General features: G+C 36.9%; 1 protein-coding gene across 1 annotated transcript in view; it reads right to left on the bottom strand.

Annotated features, from left to right (window-relative positions):
- Nucleotides 1–16,851, bottom strand: part of acoxl (acyl-CoA oxidase-like) — a 79,683-nt gene extending 62,832 nt beyond the window's left edge. The window contains exons 1-11 of the mRNA XM_079843585.1: nt 16,683–16,851; nt 16,419–16,515; nt 16,158–16,244; nt 15,864–15,950; nt 15,605–15,703; nt 10,980–11,094; nt 10,477–10,563; nt 10,315–10,387; nt 8,380–8,512; nt 6,135–6,169; nt 2,958–3,074 (exon numbers count right to left, since the gene is read on the bottom strand). Coding sequence (XP_079699711.1) covers nt 2,958–3,074; nt 6,135–6,169; nt 8,380–8,512; nt 10,315–10,387; nt 10,477–10,563; nt 10,980–11,094; nt 15,605–15,703; nt 15,864–15,950; nt 16,158–16,244; nt 16,419–16,515; nt 16,683–16,810 — 1,058 coding nt within the window. The 5' untranslated portion in view covers nt 16,811–16,851. The remainder of the gene's footprint in view (nt 1–2,957; nt 3,075–6,134; nt 6,170–8,379; nt 8,513–10,314; nt 10,388–10,476; nt 10,564–10,979; nt 11,095–15,604; nt 15,704–15,863; nt 15,951–16,157; nt 16,245–16,418; nt 16,516–16,682) is intronic.
- Between the last annotated feature and the right edge of the window lie 5,378 nt (nt 16,852–22,229).

Genomic DNA, 22,229 nt, shown 5'->3' on the forward strand with positions numbered 1-22,229 from the left:
TGTCATTCATTTCTCGCGCTCATGTCGTTCCAAACCCGTAAGACCTTCATTCATCTTCAGAACACAAATGAAGATGTTTTTGATTAAATCTGAGTAATTTCTTTCCCTCCATTGACAGCTACGCAATCCATATGAATTGAGTGGTTTGGATCAATCTCAGATTTCATCAAAAAGATCTTCATTTGTGTTCCGAAGATGAACAAAGGTCTTTTGGGTTTGGAACGACATGAGGGTGAGAAATTAATGAGAGAATTTTCATTTTTGGGTAAACTATCCCTTTAGCACAACTAATAGTATTGGCTTCTTTACATGTATGCATTTGGCTTTTATCCAAAGCGACTTACATTGCATTTAAAGGGTTAGTTCACCCAAAAATTAAAATTAGCCCATGATTTATTCACCCTCAAGCCATCCTAGGTGTATATGACTTACTTCTTTCAGACGAATACAATCAAGAGTTGTGTTAAAAATGTCCTGGCTCTTCCAAGCTTTATAATGGCAGTGAATGGAGGACATGATTTTGAAGCTCAAATAAGTGCATCTATCCATTATAAAAGATATCCACACGGCTCCGGGGGGTTAATAAAGGCCTTCTGAAGCGAAATGATGCATTTGTGTAAGAAAAATATCATATTTAAATCTTTCTCAACTAAAATAACTAGCTTCCGACAGACAGCCATATGCATTGATTTACAGCGAAAGAATAATGCCTGACCTGACCTGACGCATGACATACAGAGGAACGTGGAAGTGCAGATAGAGCAAAACATAACATCGGTCACAATATAAGATATAAGAGAAGAGGAGCTTGAGTTTGTTGCCCAGCTCTATTTGTTTGAACCGCAAGAGCTTAAGCTTAAGCTACTCCTACATCCTGTGTATCGCGTCAGGAGTTACTCACTTTTGGCGTAAGTCGACTTGCTTAGTCCGTCTGCCGGAAGCTTGTTATTTTACTTTATAAAGTTATAAATATAGATATTTTTCTTACAAAAAAAACCATCACTTGTGTTGTGTTGTGAAGGCCTTTATTAACCCCCCGGAGCCATGTGGATTACTTTTATAATGATAGATGCGCTTTTTGGGGCTTCAAAATCATGTCCTCTATTCAAGATTGTATTCGTCTGAAAGAAGAAAGTCATATACACCTAGGATGGCTTGACTAAATCATGGGGTAATTTTCATTTTTGGGTGAAGTATCCCTTTAAAGTACGCATTTACATTTTATGGAATCAAACCCATGACCTTGGTGTTTCTCTACTGTTTATGCTACAGGAAAGCTTCTTTAAAGAGGCCATATTATGCTTTTCTACACGTTCATCTTTCTTTAATCTGTGATGTTGCTTGAAAAAGCTCTGCAAAAGTAACAAAGTCCCTCCAGTTCTTCTCTGTTTCAGGGAGTTCAGAAACACGGACACTGATATAGAGATTAACTCCCGGTGGAGGGACTTTGTAACTTTTGCAGAACTTTTTCATGTTAAGCAGCGAGTTACATTGTTGTACGGGAAACGAACCCCAGAGCAATACTTACAGACTGGGAACCCAGACAGCAACATCCTAAAGGGTTGTCCCTATTCGCTTAATGAACCATGGGAGTGTTTTGGGCATAACATGCAATAAACCAATCAGAGTCTAATCTCCCATTCCCTTTAAAAGCCAGTTGCGCACGCACCATGGCGGATTGCTATATTTACATGGAGGAATTTGCGAGCTAAAGACTGAATGCTTCTCCAGAGAGGAATCCTTTTATTTTAATATTTAAAAAAGTGTGTGTGCTGCTGCGTGTCCCTGTGTGTGTAATAAGCAGAGTGTACGTGTGTTGTGCACCGGCCTATAGGCTCATATTACTAACACACTCTTTAAATAACACAGAGCAGGTTTTTGTTGGTCAATGGCGCAGTCGTTTTCAGTTGCTTCAAAATAGCAACGCACCAACAATGCGCCTGAACACACCTGGTTTTCAGACTAACACGCCCATGGGCGAACAGATGGGCGCGAGTGCATTTGCAATTTAAACAACGTGGACGTGAAAATGATAACTTTCTGCAACAATGTACAATATGTGAAATTGTGTTTTTTGAACATTCAAACATTAAAACCTGTTTCTAATTGACCCAAAAAGCAAAATCAAATAGGTCCTCTTTAAAGTAAATGAAATAGCTTGCACTCTCAAAAAAAAAAAGAGTTTTGTACCTCTAAGTCAGGGGTAGGCAAGTTCGGTCCTAGAGAGCTGATGTCCTGCAGAGTTTAGCTCCAACCCTACTAAGCCACCACAGTATAAAACTCATGGCTCCCAGCATGCATTGCAGCATTAAGTATGTCACCATTGTTGAGATTCATATGCTGATTCTTGATATCTGTGTGCGTCAAAACTTTTTTCCCCTTAGAATGTATTTAAAAATCAAAATTCAGAATGTCTGATCTGTGGCAAGAAAGTATTGTTGGTGAATATTATTTATTAATATTTTTAGTCAGTGATGAGTTTAGTCAAACATTTTTCTCCATGATACATTTTTTTATTTTAACATAATTGTGTTTTGTTAACACTGTAACAAAAACCACAAACAGACATAAAAAGCAAAGAGTCAAACTGCCAAACTAAAATAAACACTGATCACCATAATGGTGACATTTTCAATAAAACATGAACATCTAAACCTCTGTTAATTCTCAATACAAGCTTCTATAGCTGTCTTTCAGGGTCAAACTCTGCAGGACAGCGGCTCTCTAGGACCGAACTTCTGCTCTAAGTAGAGGAAAACAATGGTATAATTGTACCCTAAGGACCAATTGTGTACCTTCGAAGGTACAGTTATACGTTTTGTTGTACCTTTAAAGGTTGTCCACTGTACCTTTTTTCTGAGAGTGTGTGTCTTTCCTCACCATTTGAACAAAATCATCCGCTAAATTATTACTGATAAATGATATGAAAGATCATATAGAGTGTGAGGTAGATGAACCTTGTGGTGAAGGTGAGAGCGAGGGCAGCAGCCAGGTGTGGCATCAGTCTCAGATACTGCGTCTGGTGCTCGATGATCTTAACCTCATCCTGATCCTTCGGGCCGAACTGCCTGCGACTGTGAAAAAGACATACCATTACACACACAATCACATTCAAACCAAATCTGACACAAAGGGGTCACAGCAAAGGGTCAGACATCCCACATAACACCTGGATGTCAGCACACTGGAGACATGAACCGATGAACCCACTTCTTTAACCGCATGCTAATACTGAGTGCATTTGTGTGTGTGTAAGTGTGTAAGTGTGCCGATGAAGGCATACTGTGGTGGACGTCTTGGTCTTGTGTCGGTATGTGTTTGTGTCTTTCTGCTGTACTGAAGTTGAGCTTTGTACACCTGTTACCATTGAAGTACCACAAACTGTATCTCTACATCTAACATATGCAGGTGGCTTCCCCACAGAGCAGACGTGATGGGAGTGTGTGTGAGTGTGTGTGTGCGCGTATGTGTGGTTTCAAAGGTGAGAAGCCCACACAGAAGTCCTATTGTAACTTGCATCATCTAAAGTTTAGTGCATTCTCTCATACAAGCCGCTTCACATTAAACAGACTCCTTTATGCACTAGTCACGTGCTATCTAAAAGCAAATTCGCTTAGTGATGCTAACCACATTGTAGAAATACTAAACAGATTTATTATATAGCGCTTTATACAATACAGATTGCAGCAATTTAGATCAATTTTGATTCAATTTAGTTCAATGTTGCAAATGTTCATTAGCGAAATCAGTTCGACTATAAAGCAGCTCTACAGAAGATAAGTGTCATTTTTCATCTCAAGTCCGTTCAGTTTAGTTCAATAACAGTGTTAAGTTCATCAAGTTATGAAACGAGGTTATAAGCAGTTCTACAGAGGACAAAGTCATGATGTTGCAAAGTTTGTCACCTATGATTATGTACTCCACACCCAAAAATGTCCAAATGTAGGTTGTTATTGAGATCAACAGCTGGTCATGTGATCTCGACACGGCGGCCTTCGTGAAGGAGGATTGTTTTTATGTATTCTTGGCTTGTTTAAAATCATGTGCGATGGATGTCTTTAGAACTAAACCAGTTTTCGTCAGAACACAGACCGCAGCATCTATGAGCTATTTTGAACAATATCCTATAGTAGGACATCATATAGACGACGGCGGAAGACGCAGTGGAACCACATGAAGAAAGTGCAAGCGTACAATTTCCTGAAGACTTGATGAAATGCAAAGAGTGCCATCTGAACAATTGTCCTTCTTTACACTGAGCAGATGTCGTGAATTAGTTCGAAACGTGAAATGCTGCACTTTTTAAAGTCTAATGTGGCTATAATTTCTTACTGGACATCCTGTATAATATTTTTCAAATATGATGTTATTTGCTATTTAGCAGAATCTTTATATAATTATATACTCTTAATATAATTACTGATTATATTAAGATTATGCTGCATTACCTAAAAGCTATTTGGCTATTCAGTATTTGTTATTGTTAATTAAAACCATTATAATTTGAAATAAAGCTAAAATAAAATGTAAATGTTAGGGCTGTCAAAAGATTAATCGCGATTAATCGCATCCAAAATAAAAGTTTGTGTTTACATAATATATGTGTGTGTACTCTGTTAATTATAATTTATAAATAAATACACACACAAGCATGTATATATTTAAGAAAAAAATATTATTTTTATATATAAAACATTTATATTTATATATATTATAGATTATATAAATGTATATACATGCAAATATTTCTTAAATATATACATGAATGTGTGTGTATTTATATATATAAATAATAATTAACAGAGTACACACACATATATTATGTAAACACAAACTTTTATTTTGGATGCGATTAATCGCGATTAATCTTTTGACAGCCCTAGTAAATATTAGATGAAAACTTAAATAAAATGTAATTAAAATTACATTAAATATATTAAATTTTTTATTTACATTTAATATTTAAAAATATATATTTAAATATAAAGAAATAAAAGTGTATATTTTTATATATTTTATATTTAATAAAAATAACTTTTATTTAATCATAAATACATTTAATTTTGATAATAAATCAATTTAATAAAATTAATTAATAAAAAAAAAATACTAAACAAAAACTATAACTGAATGACTAAAACCGAAACTCAAAATGAAAACAAAAATAAAAAAGATTTTTTAAAATTAAAATAAAAAAATAAAAGATAAAAATACTATAATAGTATATAAATAATAAATCTGCTATTAGTGACTCAAAAACTGCAAAGACAAACATTATTTTCTGACATGTACCACTGAATATTTCACAATAATACCAATCAGTCGATAGACTTATTTCATGAGATTGCATGAAGAAAGTATCAATCTCCTTAATCATTAAAAATAACCAATGGACGACTGGACAACCCTCCCAAACAACTTGACCACCAGCTGTTCGATTGTTGTTTCTAAACTTCAGAAAGTCTGAAGCGCAATGGTTATGTGGCGTGTGTCATAATAAAACAAACTCCAACCAAGAAGAGGTGTGGTGGGCTGAGAGCTTCGAGCCTGATAACTGCGAGTGCGGTTTCTCTATCACACCTGGCGGGGCCTGAGCGCTCATACGTGTTTTGGAACCAAAGCCGTGGTTCTTTGTTCCTCCTCTGATATGTGTGCGTGTGGGTGCGCAGAGCTGTTTTGCAAATGGAAAACCTGCAATTATAGAAAGCAAACATTTCCTCTCTTTCAGTCTTTTTTTTCACTCTGGGGATGCCATCTTCAGAGACACCCTGCAGCCGCCCACGCAGACGCACACACGCACGCTCACACGCAGAAAGCCACATGTGAGGAAGACGGCGCTGCAGCAGCGGAGGCGCGGACCAGAGTATCCCTCTGAACTGGATGCTCTCTGCGGTGAGGAGAAACTCCACGCGTCACCACGCTCTCATGTTGTTTTCACTCATTTCTAGAGTTTGTTGTTTATTTGTCTCTCCCTCGAGACCACATAAATAGCTTCTGAAACTCATTTTGAAGTCGGTTTTTGCGTTTGAAGGTGCGCTGCTTTAAAATACTGATAAATAATTACGTGGAAATCTGTTGATTTGCATCGCACAACATTCACACACGACACACACGTGGATTTTTTAACATCCTACCTGTGACTGTAGCGCACTGCGATGACAAGCCCCAGCTGTGCAGAAAACACAGATTTAGCACATTGTGTAAAGGGGATTTTTGTGAAAACAAGACATGGTTTAAATACTTTAAAGCAGTGGTTCTCAACCGGGGGGGTTTCAAGACAGTTTAAAGTGATTTAAAATACCTTCAAATAAGATAAAACATCTAAAACTCAAAGTGTAAGATGATATCATTTTTAATATTTGAATTCATTCCCTCAACACCTGGCATTTTGTTTCAGAACCAGGGTCTTGGAAAACCTGGATATAAGAGGAATTTTAAAAGTGGGGTTTCTAGACCTGGCAAGTCATGGGAATTAGTAAAATCTTAAAAATGCATGGACATTTCTATAACAAATATACATTTTTCTGATTATTATCAAGCTCTAAAATGTTTTATTGGGTAGAAATGGCTGTGAGTAAAAAAAACTAGTAACTAGTAATTATTTATAATGATTTTATTTAATTAATTTAACCCTTGTGTATCAATTTAAAAAAGTTACACATAAGTCCATAGAGGACAAAAATGTCAAAAAATGTGAAGCTTCGGAGCACAGACTTAAGTTTGGTCTCATTTTAAAGAAGACCCTTGGCAGATTATTGTTGTCAAAAAATATATGGATATAAGTAAAAAAAAAAGTTATAGAGATTTCAGTTTATGAAAATGATTTATGAGTAATATTTTATAAAAATTATATATATATATATATATATATATATATATTATGAAACATGTTGAACTCTTAAACTGCTAAAAAAAAAAAAAAAGCTGTGTTCCAAATTTGAGGTTGATATCTCAAAAAATGAGCTCTCAGTAAGATTTTGTTTGGGCGCAGTGCCAACTTTTCCCCCATTAGATGTCAGCAAAACTCCACTGTGTTTGGATTTGTGATTTGCAGTTGAGTTTTTCTCTCTCAAATATTACAAGCACACACACCCACACACAATTTTCTTATTACATACATACACACCACACTCTGACATCCATACTAACCCACACAGTTACAGCTGCATAGTTTATCCAATTGGCTTTATAATATGCTGAAGCAGAAAACGGGAATAAAGTGAGTATTTGCTTTATACGCCAAACCTGAAAAAAAAGCCTTGCCAACAGAATAAAAGCCTCTTAACAAAGATTGCAACATTTTATAGTTAGATGGCAATGGGATTAAAAAATGCAGTTTTAATGGGTTTACATGGGGACATTTTTGTCCAAAAGGCGCTGAGAGGAAGTATTCCAATAAAAATACACACCTGTGGCAAATTTTATGCAGTTAGCATTAACACAGGCAAAAAAAAAAAAAAAACTGAAAAAGCCAAATTTGTCCATAAGGATGCACAAGGGTTAAGTAAATGTTATCATTCTAAATATAATTTAGAATATTTCTATAAGTATTTAATTATTTTATGCTGCCATTTCTAGTTTCTGTAGATAAAAAAGCTTTAAAATGAGCTTTTCTTTACAGCAGAAGAACCAAAATATCAGGGGGAGGGGCTTTAAATATTGTCTTTGACAACCTCAGATTGAGAACCGCTGCTCTAAAGTAAAGTCGTCATTCATTTATTGTGCCACTGATAATAATTAAAGACACAGTTCACCCAAAAATGATCATTTACTCGTCCTCATGTTGTTAAACACTTGTATGGCTTTTTTTTCTTCTGCACGAGCAGCTCTTTTTCATACAAGGATGGTGAATGTGGTCTGACCCCAGTCTTTCCACTTCCACTGTATGGAAAAAAGCTGCATTTATGTGTCATATGCAAGATAGAAAAGTCATATAGGTTCAGAACAATGTGAGGGGGAGGATAAATGACAGAATTTTCACATTTTAACTGAGCTATCCTTTAATTTCTATGATTAATCTATGATGAATGCTACGCCAGTGTTGTTATTGTGAACTGAAACAAAAGTTGAAATAAAATATAAATATTAGATGAAAAACGTAGAAATCTTGCCTTGCTAATAATTTGAAGTACTAAAATTACACGCATAACAAAATGATTAAAACTGAACATATAAAAATAAAAGTGAACTCAAAATATGAATAAATACTATAATAGCATGTATATAATACACTGTTGTGTGATTGAGAAATAGTTGCATGTCTCCCTCTTGTGGTGAAGCTCAAGCATTGCTGACTTTCACTTGATACACATGTTTCCTGATGACAAATATTAATGTTTTTGAGTACAGTTGTGTTAAATGTGAGTGGATGTGAGAAACCTTCATGGCGGCCATGGCCTGTACGGTGAGACCCAGGCGGGTGGGCGTCAGGGCAGCGAGCATTGCATTGAAGCGACTGCTTTTACTGAGGATGGGAGACGAGTACAAACCCTCAGCTGACACAGAACCAAACCTGCAACACACAAATACAGTCCTTTAAACACCACAGTCAACCTGAGTATTGATACTGAACATGTCCATCCCTTTTAAAATAGAAATCTTATCTAACAATATAAAGCACTTTTTATCAATTTAACACAGCCTTGTTGAATAAAAGTATCAATTTCTTTCAAAAAAGAACAAAAATACTGAGCCCAAACCTTTGAATGGTAGTGTATATTGTTAGAAAAGGTTTCTATTGTTCTTTTTAAACTTTTTATTCATCAAAGAATCCTCAAAACTGTACTGGTACTGTATATATACATCAGGCATACAATTATGACCACCTTCCTAATATTGTATAGGTCGCACTTGTGCTGCCAGAACAGCCCTGACCCGTTGAGGCATGGACTCCTCTAGACCCCTGAAGGTGTGCTGTGGTATCTGGCACCAAGATGTTAGCAGCAGATCCTTTAAGTCCTGTAAGTTGCGAGGTGGGGCCTCCATGGATCGGACTTGTTTGTTCAGCACATCCCACAGATGCTCGATTGGATTGAGATCTAGCGAATTTGGAGGCCAAGTCAACACCTCATACTCGCTTTTGTGCTCCTCAAACCATTCCTGAACCATTTGTGCTTTGTGGCTGCGCATTATCCTGCTGAAAGAGCCACAGCCACCAGGGAATACCGTTTCCACTAAAGGGTGCACATTGTCTCAACAATGCTTAGGTAGGTGGTACGTGTCAAAGTAACATCCACATGGATGGAGGACCCATGGTTTCCCAGCAGAACATTGCCCAAAGCGTCACACTGTCTCCGCCGCCACGCCTTCTTCCCATAGTGCACCTGGTGCCATGTGTTCCCCAGGTAAGCGACGCACATGCACCCGGCCATCAACGTGATGTAAAAAAAAAAAAGTGATTCATCAGACCAGGCCACCTTCTTTCATTGCTCCGTGGTCCAGTTCTGATGCTCACGTGCCACTGTTGGTGCTTTCTGCGATGGACAAGGGTCAGCATGGGCACCCTGACTGGTCAGCGGCTCTGCCGCCCCATACACAACAAACTGAGATGCTCTGTGTATTCTGACACCTTTCTATCAGAACCAGCATTAACTTCTTGAGCAGTCTGAGCTCCAGTAGCTCATCTGATTGATTGGACCACACGGGCCAGCCTTCGCTCCCCACGTGCATCAATGAGCCTCGGCCGCCCATGACCCTGTGGCCGGTTCACCACTGTTCCTTCCTTGGAGCACTTTTGATAGAGACTGACCACTGCAGACCGGGAACAGCCCACAAGAGCTGCAGTTTTGGAGACGCTCTGACCCAGTCGTCTGGCCATCACAAATGGGCCCTTGTCAAACTCCCTCAAATCCTTACGCTCGCCCATTTTTCCTGCTTCTAACACATCAATTTTGAGGACAAAATGTTCACTTGCTGCCTCATATATCCCACCCACTAACAGGTGCCGTGATGAAGAGATCATCAGTGTTAATCCTTCAGTGGTCATAATGTTATGCCTGATCGGTGTATATATACATACATGTACTCGATTTATATTGGCTTCAAAGCATTTACATAATTTTTTCAGTCATTCATAATTAATGGATAAGAATTTTTAAATAATTTTAAAGCATTTCTGGACAATTAGTTATTAACTGGAAAAACAAACATTGTGATTCCCTTTAGAAATTTCCATTATATTTCAAGATTTGATCAATTTCAATGATTTTTCTCAGGTTTGAAAAACCTTTTCATTTTTTTCATGGTCATGATTATAACAATATCAGTTACATTCATGGTTCGCAATGCCTAATCTAATTCTGACCGTTCACTCACTTTCCCAGCAGATTTTCCCGTGGTATCCGTACGTTATCAAATATCAAAATGCCATTGTCAACCCCATTCAGACCTGTGTGAAAACAAATATAAAGTAGAACAATCACATTTGGAAAACATTATTCAGGAGGGCTGTATTGCAAAATAGTGTCATCGTCTTACCCTCCTTGTGCTTCATGTCAATCGTCGTCACTCCCGCCCACATGACTCTATTCTGATCCCGGATTGGCACAATAAAACAGTGGGGACCTGAGAAAGACATCCTCTCAATAAGACACATGATTTGAGGTGTCATATATGTGCTAAAGTTTAATACTGAGTGAAAAGGTTGTGTTCACTAACTCTTAAGTATGAGCAGTGATGCTCGCATAAGTAAACAGAAGTAAAAATACAAACATTGTGTCCTCAAACTCACAGTTTATTCTCTTTATCAATACTGAGATTCAAGCTGATTCATTTTTAACACATCAATTTGTGCATAATACACAATCCTAAGCATTTTTAGATAACAAATAAACTGATGAGCACCACAAATGATTACAGACATAGTTTAAATCAGTGTCTAAATATAGACTATTGAGCAAAAACGAGGTGTTGACATGATGACCAAAACAATGTGTGGACAGGTTTGTGATGATAATGTGTATGAGTATGAACAGTCTTACCCTGAGATTCTCCGTTTATAATGAGCTGAGCAAACACAGCAGCATAGTTTCCTTTCAATGCGTTCCCGATGTACATTTTCTGAGCATCTTCGGAAGGTGTGTGAATAATAAACTCCTGCAAAACAACAATCAGAAACATTTAAAGGGGCTTTATGTAAGATTTGTCATGTACTGATCGCTTTTTTATTGCCAACGTGTGAACAGCTTGTAATGAAACTTAAGAAATGTGACCTTCCTAGGCTGTCTATGAAACCCTGACTGATTTTTATGTGAAGGACGTTTTTTCTGGGAAAATCTAAAGGATGTGATGTCTACACGAGAGACTCTTCCGTTCTATGACACATGAAATGTAAGCTTGCAATGTTCAGGATAATGCCAAAAGAGCTATTCTGTACTGTAATGTCATGTGTCGTGCATTAATTCAAACTATAGTCTCACATAGCCTGATCTGTGTAGTCTCAAATATACTACTTCATAATCAAACTATCATAACAGTGTATTTTGAATGACCTTATATGTCAATATGATACCGGTGTATTACAGACATATCCATATCACTGAGACCAGATGCTTTCTTAACTGCTGTTTTCTCACCATTGTCATTTTTGTTTTGTTATTGAGAGGAAAGCGCGCAGCACATATTTACATATTCATCTAAACGTCGCTCTCAGCTGCGTGGATGGCGTCTGTATGTTCGTTTACAGTATATCGCTGCATATTTTTAACTTCTAAGTGTGAGTATATCGGGACCTTGAGTCATGTTCAGTCTCTTGTACGTTACATGTGCATGAGCAATAAGTAGCTAGCTTTCAAAAATATATGTGCTCATTAATGTATATTTACTTCTTTCAAGTAATAAAGTATTCTCGTAAGTTTATAATATGCCATTGAAAATACATACGGGTGAGGGGTGTTGGGTGTTGCCCCTCCATCTTGAAAGTACATTAGCCAAAGAGGGACATACCCGTGAATTCAAGCTTCGCCTTTCGCGTTTTAACACTCGATGGCACCGTGTCGAATGTGGACGAGGTCGAACTGGAAGCCATGTTAATCTTGGACTAAATCGGCCACCGTAGGAGTTAAAACAAAATCGGAATTGAGAGGAACAGAAACTAATATTCACTGGATGGTCATAGACCTTTTCACCACTAGATGGGGGAAAATATCACACAGTGTAGCTTTAAAGCAGCACTAGGTAGTTTTTGCTCTCGGGGTCCCCCTACAGTTGGGAAACAGTATTGTCCTCTACTACTCTATCCTCTATTCTGATCTATTATGACCTCTGAGCTGTAAAGCTGCCAGAATAATAATAATAATAATACGCTGTTTGTTAATTGGCCAGAGGAGAACTGGCACCCCGACTGAGCCTGGTTTCTCCCAAGGTTTATTTTTCTCCATTAGGTCACCTAATGGGGTTTTGGTTTCCTTGCCACTATTGCCTCTGGCTTGGCTTGCTCAGTTGGGGACACTAAATTTTTCAAATAAACATCGAAATAAATCTAAATAATAAACTAAATTAACTAGAGATGCTCCGATCAGCATTTTTGGGGCCGATCACCGATTACCGATCACCAAGATCATGATCTGCCGATTGCCGATCACTGCCGATCACAGAATGGCAGGGGAATGGCAATCTTTTATCTATAATCTCGCAGAGTTTGCATCATTTGTAGAAATGAAACTAACTCTAAATTAACTGAGTCAAGATCTTGAAGAACCAACAAGTGTTTATTTTAGAAAATTAGATAACTTAAGGCTACTTAGGCCATCTTTCCCAAATAAATGTATATATTAAATGTATATAATTATCTCACCTAAATATTTGATCATGCAGTGCATTTTTGTTTTAAAAAACAATTTTTCAGGTAGGTCTAACATTAGTATTGAGGTAAGAAATACTAAAGACATTTAATAAAAAATCAAATGTAAATTAATATTGGTCTTCCCTGAATAAATAAAATTAGATTAATCCTTACACTTAAGGTTGCAAAAGTTAGTCATTCCAGAGCAGTGAGTGTCATAAAGGTTCATCAAACAACACAAGACAGAGAAACTCAAAACAGCAGCAGTTTATTCGACAGCTGTCACTTTAAGAGCGAACACGGATACGGTTACATGCAGTTGCACAAACGTTAACGTTCACTCGAGTCACGACGGGGTTTACGTGCATACTCGTCAAGACGGTAATTTAGTACATACATTTGGGTGTATCTGACCATTTCAGCGCAATTTGTACTCGCAAGCTTTTTGTGAGATGGCCTGTGTGTGTGTGTGTGTGTGTGTGTGTGTGTGTGTGTGTGTGTGTGTGTGTGTCTCCAGACCGTGCGCGCGAGTGCTGAGCGGTTTGAACACTGGCAAGTATGCAATAAATGCAAATGATAAACTTTAGTGACGATGCGACACTGCCTCGATTGTGCAAAGTGGCAAATCCTGTGTCAACTGTGCAGCTTGATTTTAGTGCAGATGCGATGCGCTGATGTGAAGCCATTTGAGCACTTTGAAAGGGAGAGAGAGCGCGCGCACGCGGTGCATTCACGTGCGCTGTTTGTGAACTTACATCCCACAGAAAGTTTTCAAATGACTGCGTAAGTTATTTAATATAGAAATATGAATTGTACCTCACCTTCAGCATTATAATTATTTTACCCGCGCTGGAAAGAGAATGAGACGATGTAGCTGCATATCATGCCCTAGCTCTCACGGCAGGTGCGGGTTTTATGTGTCGTCAGCATGCGATCGGTTCATGAGATCGGCCTTTTTGGAGACCGCCGATCAACCATCCCAAAGCGATTATCGACCGATCGAGATCGGTTGCCGATCGATCGGAGCACCCCTAAAATTAACCATTTAAACTAAATTACTGATCGAATTATTGATCTAAAGCCCACACTGTCACTGTATGATGGTTGAGATGGGCTGATGACATCAGCGTTTTTTCCGGAGTGGCTATGCGGCTGAATAAAATTATGCTGCATTATTTTCCTGTTTAACACTGTAAAGCTGCTTTGAAACAATCTACTTTGTGAAAAGCGCTATATAAATAAAGTTGACTTGACTTGACTTGACTACTGTCGTAAACTGCCATCCTACATCAGGGGATGCATCGCACGTGCATTTGTTGACATGACAACTATGATAGCCCTGAACACTGCAGGTGTTCACCTGTCTATGGAGTTCACATGCAGGTGTTCTGCTTGCGTCGCGTGTGAATGTCTTCATCCCAGGTACAGTGGCTTATGTTTCAGCATGTCGTATGAATATAATTTCATGGGTTTTATTTTTTTCAAACGCCAAATGATCGCGATGCTCACGTTTACAAGCCAGCGTCATTATAGTAGCCTAGTCTATTGGTTCCCGTTTTACAGAATCTATATGATACTTCAATTCAATGTTTGAGTGGTAGGTAATAACCATATAGCGTCAATATTATAATATCAAGCTACCATAGATGAATCTGCAAATTTGAAAAACGATTTGCATTATAGCTTGAGGAAAGACAAATAAACCAATATCACAGACATGTTAGGTATCCTAAAATATGATTTTGTACGTCTTATCATATGTATTTACTTGCAAGAATGTAGCCCCTCCTCCTCCAGCTCACGCCAACGAGCAAACGCTGGCCCAATGTTGATCCTCGTCCTGCCTTTAATCCGATCACTTCCTCGTTTCCTCTTTTTACTTTCCTCCGACAAAACCTTTGCTTTCTTATTTTTCTGTGCTGCTTCGGCCATGACTATAACATTCGGCAAACAAATGAGTTTGCCTCGCACGTCCGAATTTAAGGAAGTGGGGGTGGTGGTGGAAGTGACGTATATGCCGTAAAGCAGTCGAATTTTGTAGTTCTTTTTTTTCTCGGGTTACTACCCGAAACCCGAAGTTTAAAAGTACGATTAAAAACGATACAGACCCCGTCAGGCTATGGCAGACGTGTCATTCAACCTATTGTAAGTCGATGTATCATCACAAGAGGTTTGAAAATATATTATAAAGGTTGAAAAGTTACCTAGTGCTGCTTTAATGGCCATCGGTCTTGCTAATAACAATGGTTTCTGGATTCTATTACAGTATCGGCCCCTTAAAACTAAACTTTGTGTCTATTTCACAACAGTCTTCCGCAATGATATAACCCAGCTAGAAATGTCCTGAGCTCTGGGACCATTTTGACCATCTGTTTTTTCATATTTTATATGTTTATTATATCACACAACATATACTATAATATTTATCACTTTCAGAAGTGTTTTATGTAATTTCAGGGTTTTCTGTAAAATGACAAGGGGATATTGCATGTATACCACTGCATATGGTATGGGGGGGGGGGGTAATATTCCTCCATTCAGATCCATTTGAATAAATCTTGCAAACATGATACAGACAAAAATACTGGAATTTTTTCCAGTATTTTCTGGAATCTAGTGGAAACAGCCCAAACTGTCTGCAGGGTGCTAGAGCACACAGGGCCTGAGTTACACACTTTCAAAAATGAATTTATAACCAAAAAATCAAAAAGCGCCTTTGTACTTTTTCTCTTAACTGTCACGGTGAACTATAATTTGCATTGCAATCACTATTAAGCCCAGATCGTCCTGTAGACAAATGCATAGAGTAGACCTGGATATTACCTGTGTGGATTGATCATATCGGGCCTCGGTGATAATGCCTCGCACATTGCTCCCGTGACCCCTCTCAGTCATTGCAAACATCCCTGTAAACTGTAACTCCTGCAATTAAACACAGAATCATATATACATTACATCAATAACTGCAGACATGCATGTAATAAGCAAACAACACAGCAGGACTTTGGCTTGCAAACGTGTATGTGCACATCCACTGAGCGTGTTCAGAGTCTGGAGTGCACAGAATGTATTCACGACTTACTGATACGGGCAGATACCACTTCATCTTCTGCTCTGGACTGCCCAGATTATTGACAGCTCCGCCGTACAGTCCACACACAACACCGAGCTGAGGGAGACAGCAAGCAGTGACTATTCAAATGCACAACCGTAGAGTGGAATAAATGCAAATGTGAAGCATCATGCGTGCCAGCACAACATGCAAATGTGCCTCAAAACAGCTCATAATTATACTCTAAACAGTGAGCAAAGATGTCAACTGTTTTCATAGGAATTACCTTTAAGAATATAAGAATATAGTGCAAAGCTGACAAACCTTGACTCCTGTGGCCATGTCAGCGGAGCAGATGAGCTCGGTGATGCCCAAACTCTTGTTTATGAAGCCTTTTTGCTTCTCTTTTAGCTAAAAAAAGGCAAATAAGATGTGCATTACACTTACAAAACAACACACCAATGTACCGCCTACATGCTTATTTTTATATTGTATGTCTACCATGGCAACGAGCCTTTTAATACAGTACAAAGCATTGTTTTTACCAAATGACATCCTACATTTGCCATGGTAACAACTGTGTACCTGATTTTGAAGGTGTTTTCTCATGAAAGGCAGTCTTAAGATGTGATAGAGTCTCTCTGCTGTCAGGTCTCTATTCTGATCCAGGGTCAGTTCATAACTGCACGAGAACACAATGAGCTCTTGTAAATTAAACAGTGATTTAAATCGAGCCTATTGAAACAAAATGTGCACAGCCTCCATCGGGTGTGTGTGGAAGAAAAGGTGACTGTGTATTTGATTTACTCGTGCTAACTCCTTTGAATGAGTCTTGAAGAAAACACGTACCTGGTGGATTGAAACAGTTCACACTGTGAAATCGCGTCCCGAAAGGCATCTTTAATCTCCCAGAATTCTCCATCCAGATATCTGGCAAGGCTGCTGGGTTGTTTTTGATCCATGGATGACAACAACATGACTTGAGTTGCTCTCGTGTTTTTACTTTAACTGTAACTGTAACATTCCACTTCCGCGTTTGGATGATGTCACTGCGTTTCGCGGCAACACAGCCAATGCACTTTTTCATTGCCAAACAATATTAAAATATTAGATTCCTAAACTCGCAACAATACATGACTTAAAGTTAACATAATGAGTTCATATTTTTAACGCCACACACAAATTAATTGTAGGTAATTTATTAACAGTAAAAATATATATTTGAACACTTTTAGCAAAAAAGTATGGGGTTTTTGTTGGGGAGCACAAGCTTAAAGAAGTGGACAGTTTGCTATTCATATATATTAACACAGTGAAGTAGATATTACATTAATATATAATTATTTTATTGTAAAAGGTTTACGGGATTATTATAGGACTGTAAAGTGATAACCTGATGCTATGAGATGAGAGAAGTGTACAGTCCAGCTCTGCCGGATTCATAATGTCTTCTCAAGGTTAGTCCGCTCCTCCCATTCTTATCAATGGAGCCGGCCGGCGCCGGAGCAAATACACACAAATAAACTATTGGCTGCTTAAGGTCATCGTGGCCTAACAACATAACTCACTGAATACAGTTCATCTATCTATCTATCTATCTATCTATCTATCTATCTATCTATCTATCTATCTATCTATCTATCTATCTATCTATCTATCTATCTATCTATCTATCTATCTATCTATCTATCTATCTATCTATCTATCTATCTATCTATCTATCTATCTATCTATCGTCTGCCCCTCTCTCCTTGTCTATCTATCTATCTATCTATCTATCTATCTATCTATCTATCTATCTATCTATCTATCTATCTATCTATCTATCTATCTATCTATCTATCTATCTATCTATCTATCTATCTATCTATCTATCTCTGCCCCTCTCTCCTTATCTATCTATCTATCTATCTATCTATCTATCTATCTATCTATCTATCTATCTATCTATCTATCTATCTATCTATCTATCTATCTATCTATCTATCTATCTATCTATCTATCTATCTATCTCTGCCCCTCTCTCCTTATCTATCTATCTATCTATCTATCTATCTATCTATCTATCTATCTATCTATCTATCTATCTATCTATCTATCTATCTATCTATCTATCTATCTATCTATCTATCTATCTATCTATCTATCTATCTATCTATCTATCTCTGCCCCTCTCTCCTTATCTATCTATCTATCTATCTATCTATCTATCTATCTATCTATCTATCTATCTATCTATCTATCTATCTATCTATCTATCTATCTATCTATCTATCTATCTATCTATCTATCTATCTATCTATCTATCTATCTATCTATCTATCTATCTATCTCTGCCCCTCTCTCCTTATCTATCTATCTATCTATCTATCTATCTATCTATCTATCTATCTATCTATCTATCTATCTATCTATCTATCTATCTATCTATCTATCTATCTATCTATCTATCTATCTATCTATCTATCTATCTATCTATCTATCTCTGCCCCTCTCTCCTTATCTATCTATCTATCATCTATCTATCTATCTATCTATCTATCTATCTATCTATCTATCTATCTATCTATCTATCTATCTATCTATCTATCTATCTATCTATCTATCTATCTATCTATCTATCTATCTATCTATCTATCTATCTATCTATCTATCTATCTATCTATCTATCTATCTATCTATCTCTGCCCCTCTCTCCTTATCTATCTATCTATCTATCTATCTATCTATCTATCTATCTATCTATCTATCTATCTATCTATCTATCTATCTATCTATCTATCTATCTATCTATCTATCTATCTATCTCTGCCCCTCTCTCCTTATCTATCATCTATCTATCTATCTATCTATCTATCTATCTATCTATCTATCTATCTATCTATCTATCTATCTATCTATCTATCTATCTATCTATCTATCTATCTATCTATCTATCTATCTATCTATCTATCTATCCATCCGTCCGTCCGTCCGTCCATCCATTCATGTGTATGTCTGTGCATGTGTGTGTAATGTATGTGTGTGTGTGTCTATGAGGTGAGTTTGATGGGCCACGCGCAGCTCGTTGTTATTTCTGATATGACTCAAGATGCGCAGGCAAACACTTCATCTGTGAGCTCTTCTCCCAGACCAGATCCCGTGAAAGGACCGTGAGCAAGTATATACAGCACTAGGACCTGGTCTAAATCAATCGCTTTACCAACTCATAAAAATGTAACCAACGCGAGGAATCAGCCAAGCGTTTATTTTCCCGTCCAGTCTCAAAAGCGCGCGCTCGAGTTCCAGTCAGAAGATCTCCCGGCGAGAGGAAAGTGGATTTGTCTTTCTTTTCTTTTTCAAACCAGTTTAAATAAGTTAAAAACACTAGAAAACAATGTTGAGATCTCTCCTGCTTCTGGTCTCTCCTGTGCTGATGTCTGTCTGCGGCGGCGTGTGTTTCAAGTGCCCGGAGATCTGCAGATGTTCCCAGAAGAGCATCACCTGTAACAGCGCGACAGAAAACACGAAGAGCAGAACTCACAGCAGACTGTAAGCACATCTCCGTTAAAATCACTCATTACACTTAACATTTCAGAGTATAGCTATATTGGAGACCGGTGTAAGTTGTCACATGATGGTACGATATATGTATTTTCCATACAATTCTGGCTGGGGCAAGTTGTCACATATGCTTGATAGGCTATGTCATCATCCAAAATTGTGGATTGATATTTATGTACGATTTTGCATTTGTGCTCTTTCAATGTTTTTTAAGTGTTTCGTAATTGCATTACTTTTTTCATATATTCGTTTATATAGCATTCTAGATATTGAAATGATAAGGAAGACTTTTTTACTTTAAAAAAATTAATAATTAAACAAATCTAAAATCTGAATTAATAAATAGCAGGTTCTCATTATGACAACTTACCTCATGTGACTACATGCCCCGATGTGGTCGACAGGTTTTTAAATGAGCTGTATTAGGACAAAGATGGTAGAAATGTTTAATGTTTGTGTGTAATGCACACACACACACACACACACACACACACACACACACACACACACACACACACACACACACACACACACACACACACAGGTTTGTTTCGCTATCTAAATGAGGACATTCCATAGGCGTAATGGTTTTTATACTGTACATATGAAATGTCCTCATATTTCATGTTTATATCGTAATACCAGTGTAATACCCGTGTCATTATACAAATTTATGTCCTCATAAATCACAAAAACAAACACACACACACACACACACACACACACACACACACACACACACACACACACACACACACACACACACAGTCACACACACACACACACACACACACACACACACACACACACACACACACACACACACATTAGTGCTGGGGAAAAATGAATCGTGATTAATCACTGTGTATATGATTAATCACATGGATGTATATATTTATTCAAAATATGTCATATTTTTATACAAAAAATATATTTATATATAAGATAAATTATATATACATACAAATATTTCTTAAATATATAAATGTGTGTGTATTTATATATGCATAATAATTATATATTATGTAAACACAAACCTTTATTTTGGATGCGATTAATACCAATACATTTTTCCCCAGAACTAATATATATATATATATATATATATATATATATATATATATATATATATATATATATATATATATATATATATATATATATATATATATATATATATATATATATATATATATATATATATATATATATATATATATATATTGTGTGTGTGTATGTAAATAAATGTGTGTGTGTGTGTGTGTGTGTGTGTGTGTGGTATATATGCACCCAGACTTGTATACTGTATATAAATATAATAATTTATACAGATATATTATGTGAACAAAAAGTTTTATGTTAGATGATCTGATAGCACTAATATCAAGACTTCAAGGTTTGTATCTACATCAGAAATTGACTTTGACACATTCACTGGAGTAAAAATAGCCCTTATTATATGTCACTATAATTATTTGTTATAATAAAAGCTGTTCAAAAGCAGTTGCACCTCAAGTACAGGACATGATGTTCATTAGTGGTCATTAAGTTAATTATTTCTTGATTAATACGCTGAAATAACCCTAAATAGTGTGTCGGCAGTGATTCACTGTGATAATAAACCTCTTGAATATTATGAACACGTAAACCACACACCACATCTCACACACCCAAATCTCTCAAGTTGACAAGTCATCTCAATTATGGCATAATAATGTTTGTATTGTAGTACAGAATGTTAAATATGAAAACACATTTTATTTGAATGTGTGATTTGGAGTGCCATTCCCTCTTCTCAGGACAAAGGGTTTGTGTGTCTGTGTTCAGTTTTCATCTCATATTTCATTTCTAAAGGCGTGTGGATGTCTAACCAAAACATAACAACAGCCTATTGGAGATGTGCTTATCTGGCTCTGTTTCATAAATAACCATCACAAATATAGTCTAAACACATATGACCCATTTAGCTATCTGAATAGTAAATAATTAGTTATCTATTGAAACTCATTTATTATCTGCAAAATGTAAAAACAGCAGTTCTTGCCGGTCCCATGTGGTGTTTGGCATTATATGAATAGTGGCCAAAAAGTATTTGCACACTTAAGTCTCATTTTGTATTGTATTTGCTAAAGTATATTATATAATTAAGGTTGGTTCTGTGCAGTGATGCAGAGATCTTGATTCAAACTAGTTATTTTTAGCAAACCTCTAACATGACTAATGTGAGATGATTAATTTTGCTCTCAAACTATATTTATTGACAAAAGCATATTGGTTTCAGCTGAATAAAAAGCAAGATATGTATGTATTAGAAGTATGATTATTACGAGCCAACGTACCACTTTTGCACCATTTTTTAGAGTGTATTGTTGTGCTCTCTACTTGTCAATTGATAAGAAACAATATATATATTTAAATTTCATTTAGTGCATTTTGAATAAACGTTGTGTCAAGTAAATGTTCATCTCATCGGCTGCATGCAATTATATTGTTTTATGCATAATTTTGTAGTTTATCCACCCTATGTCCCTTTAAGGCAAGTCAGATCCCTTGGCTATTAAGAAAATATTGAAATTGCAACATGTCCTCCAACCAATACGCCTATATAGGTCGTTTCTCACTTCCCTGAAATACGACCCATAGGAGCGTTTACTAAAGTTGCGCCCCTATCGACAACAGGACACTTTCATTTTAATGCTTTCTTTCCTTTTATTTGCGTCATATTTCGGGTTTTGCGTAGCTCAATTGATAGAGCATTGCAAAATATAACATCATGTGATCATGCAATCATGGGTTCGATCCCAGGGAACGCATGTGCTCATAAAGTGTATATGCACTATAAAACACTGGGTA

This window comes from Gobio gobio (assembly GCF_949357685.1).
Source record: "Gobio gobio genome assembly, chromosome: 18".
Classification (NCBI taxonomy): domain Eukaryota; kingdom Metazoa; phylum Chordata; class Actinopteri; order Cypriniformes; family Gobionidae; genus Gobio; species Gobio gobio.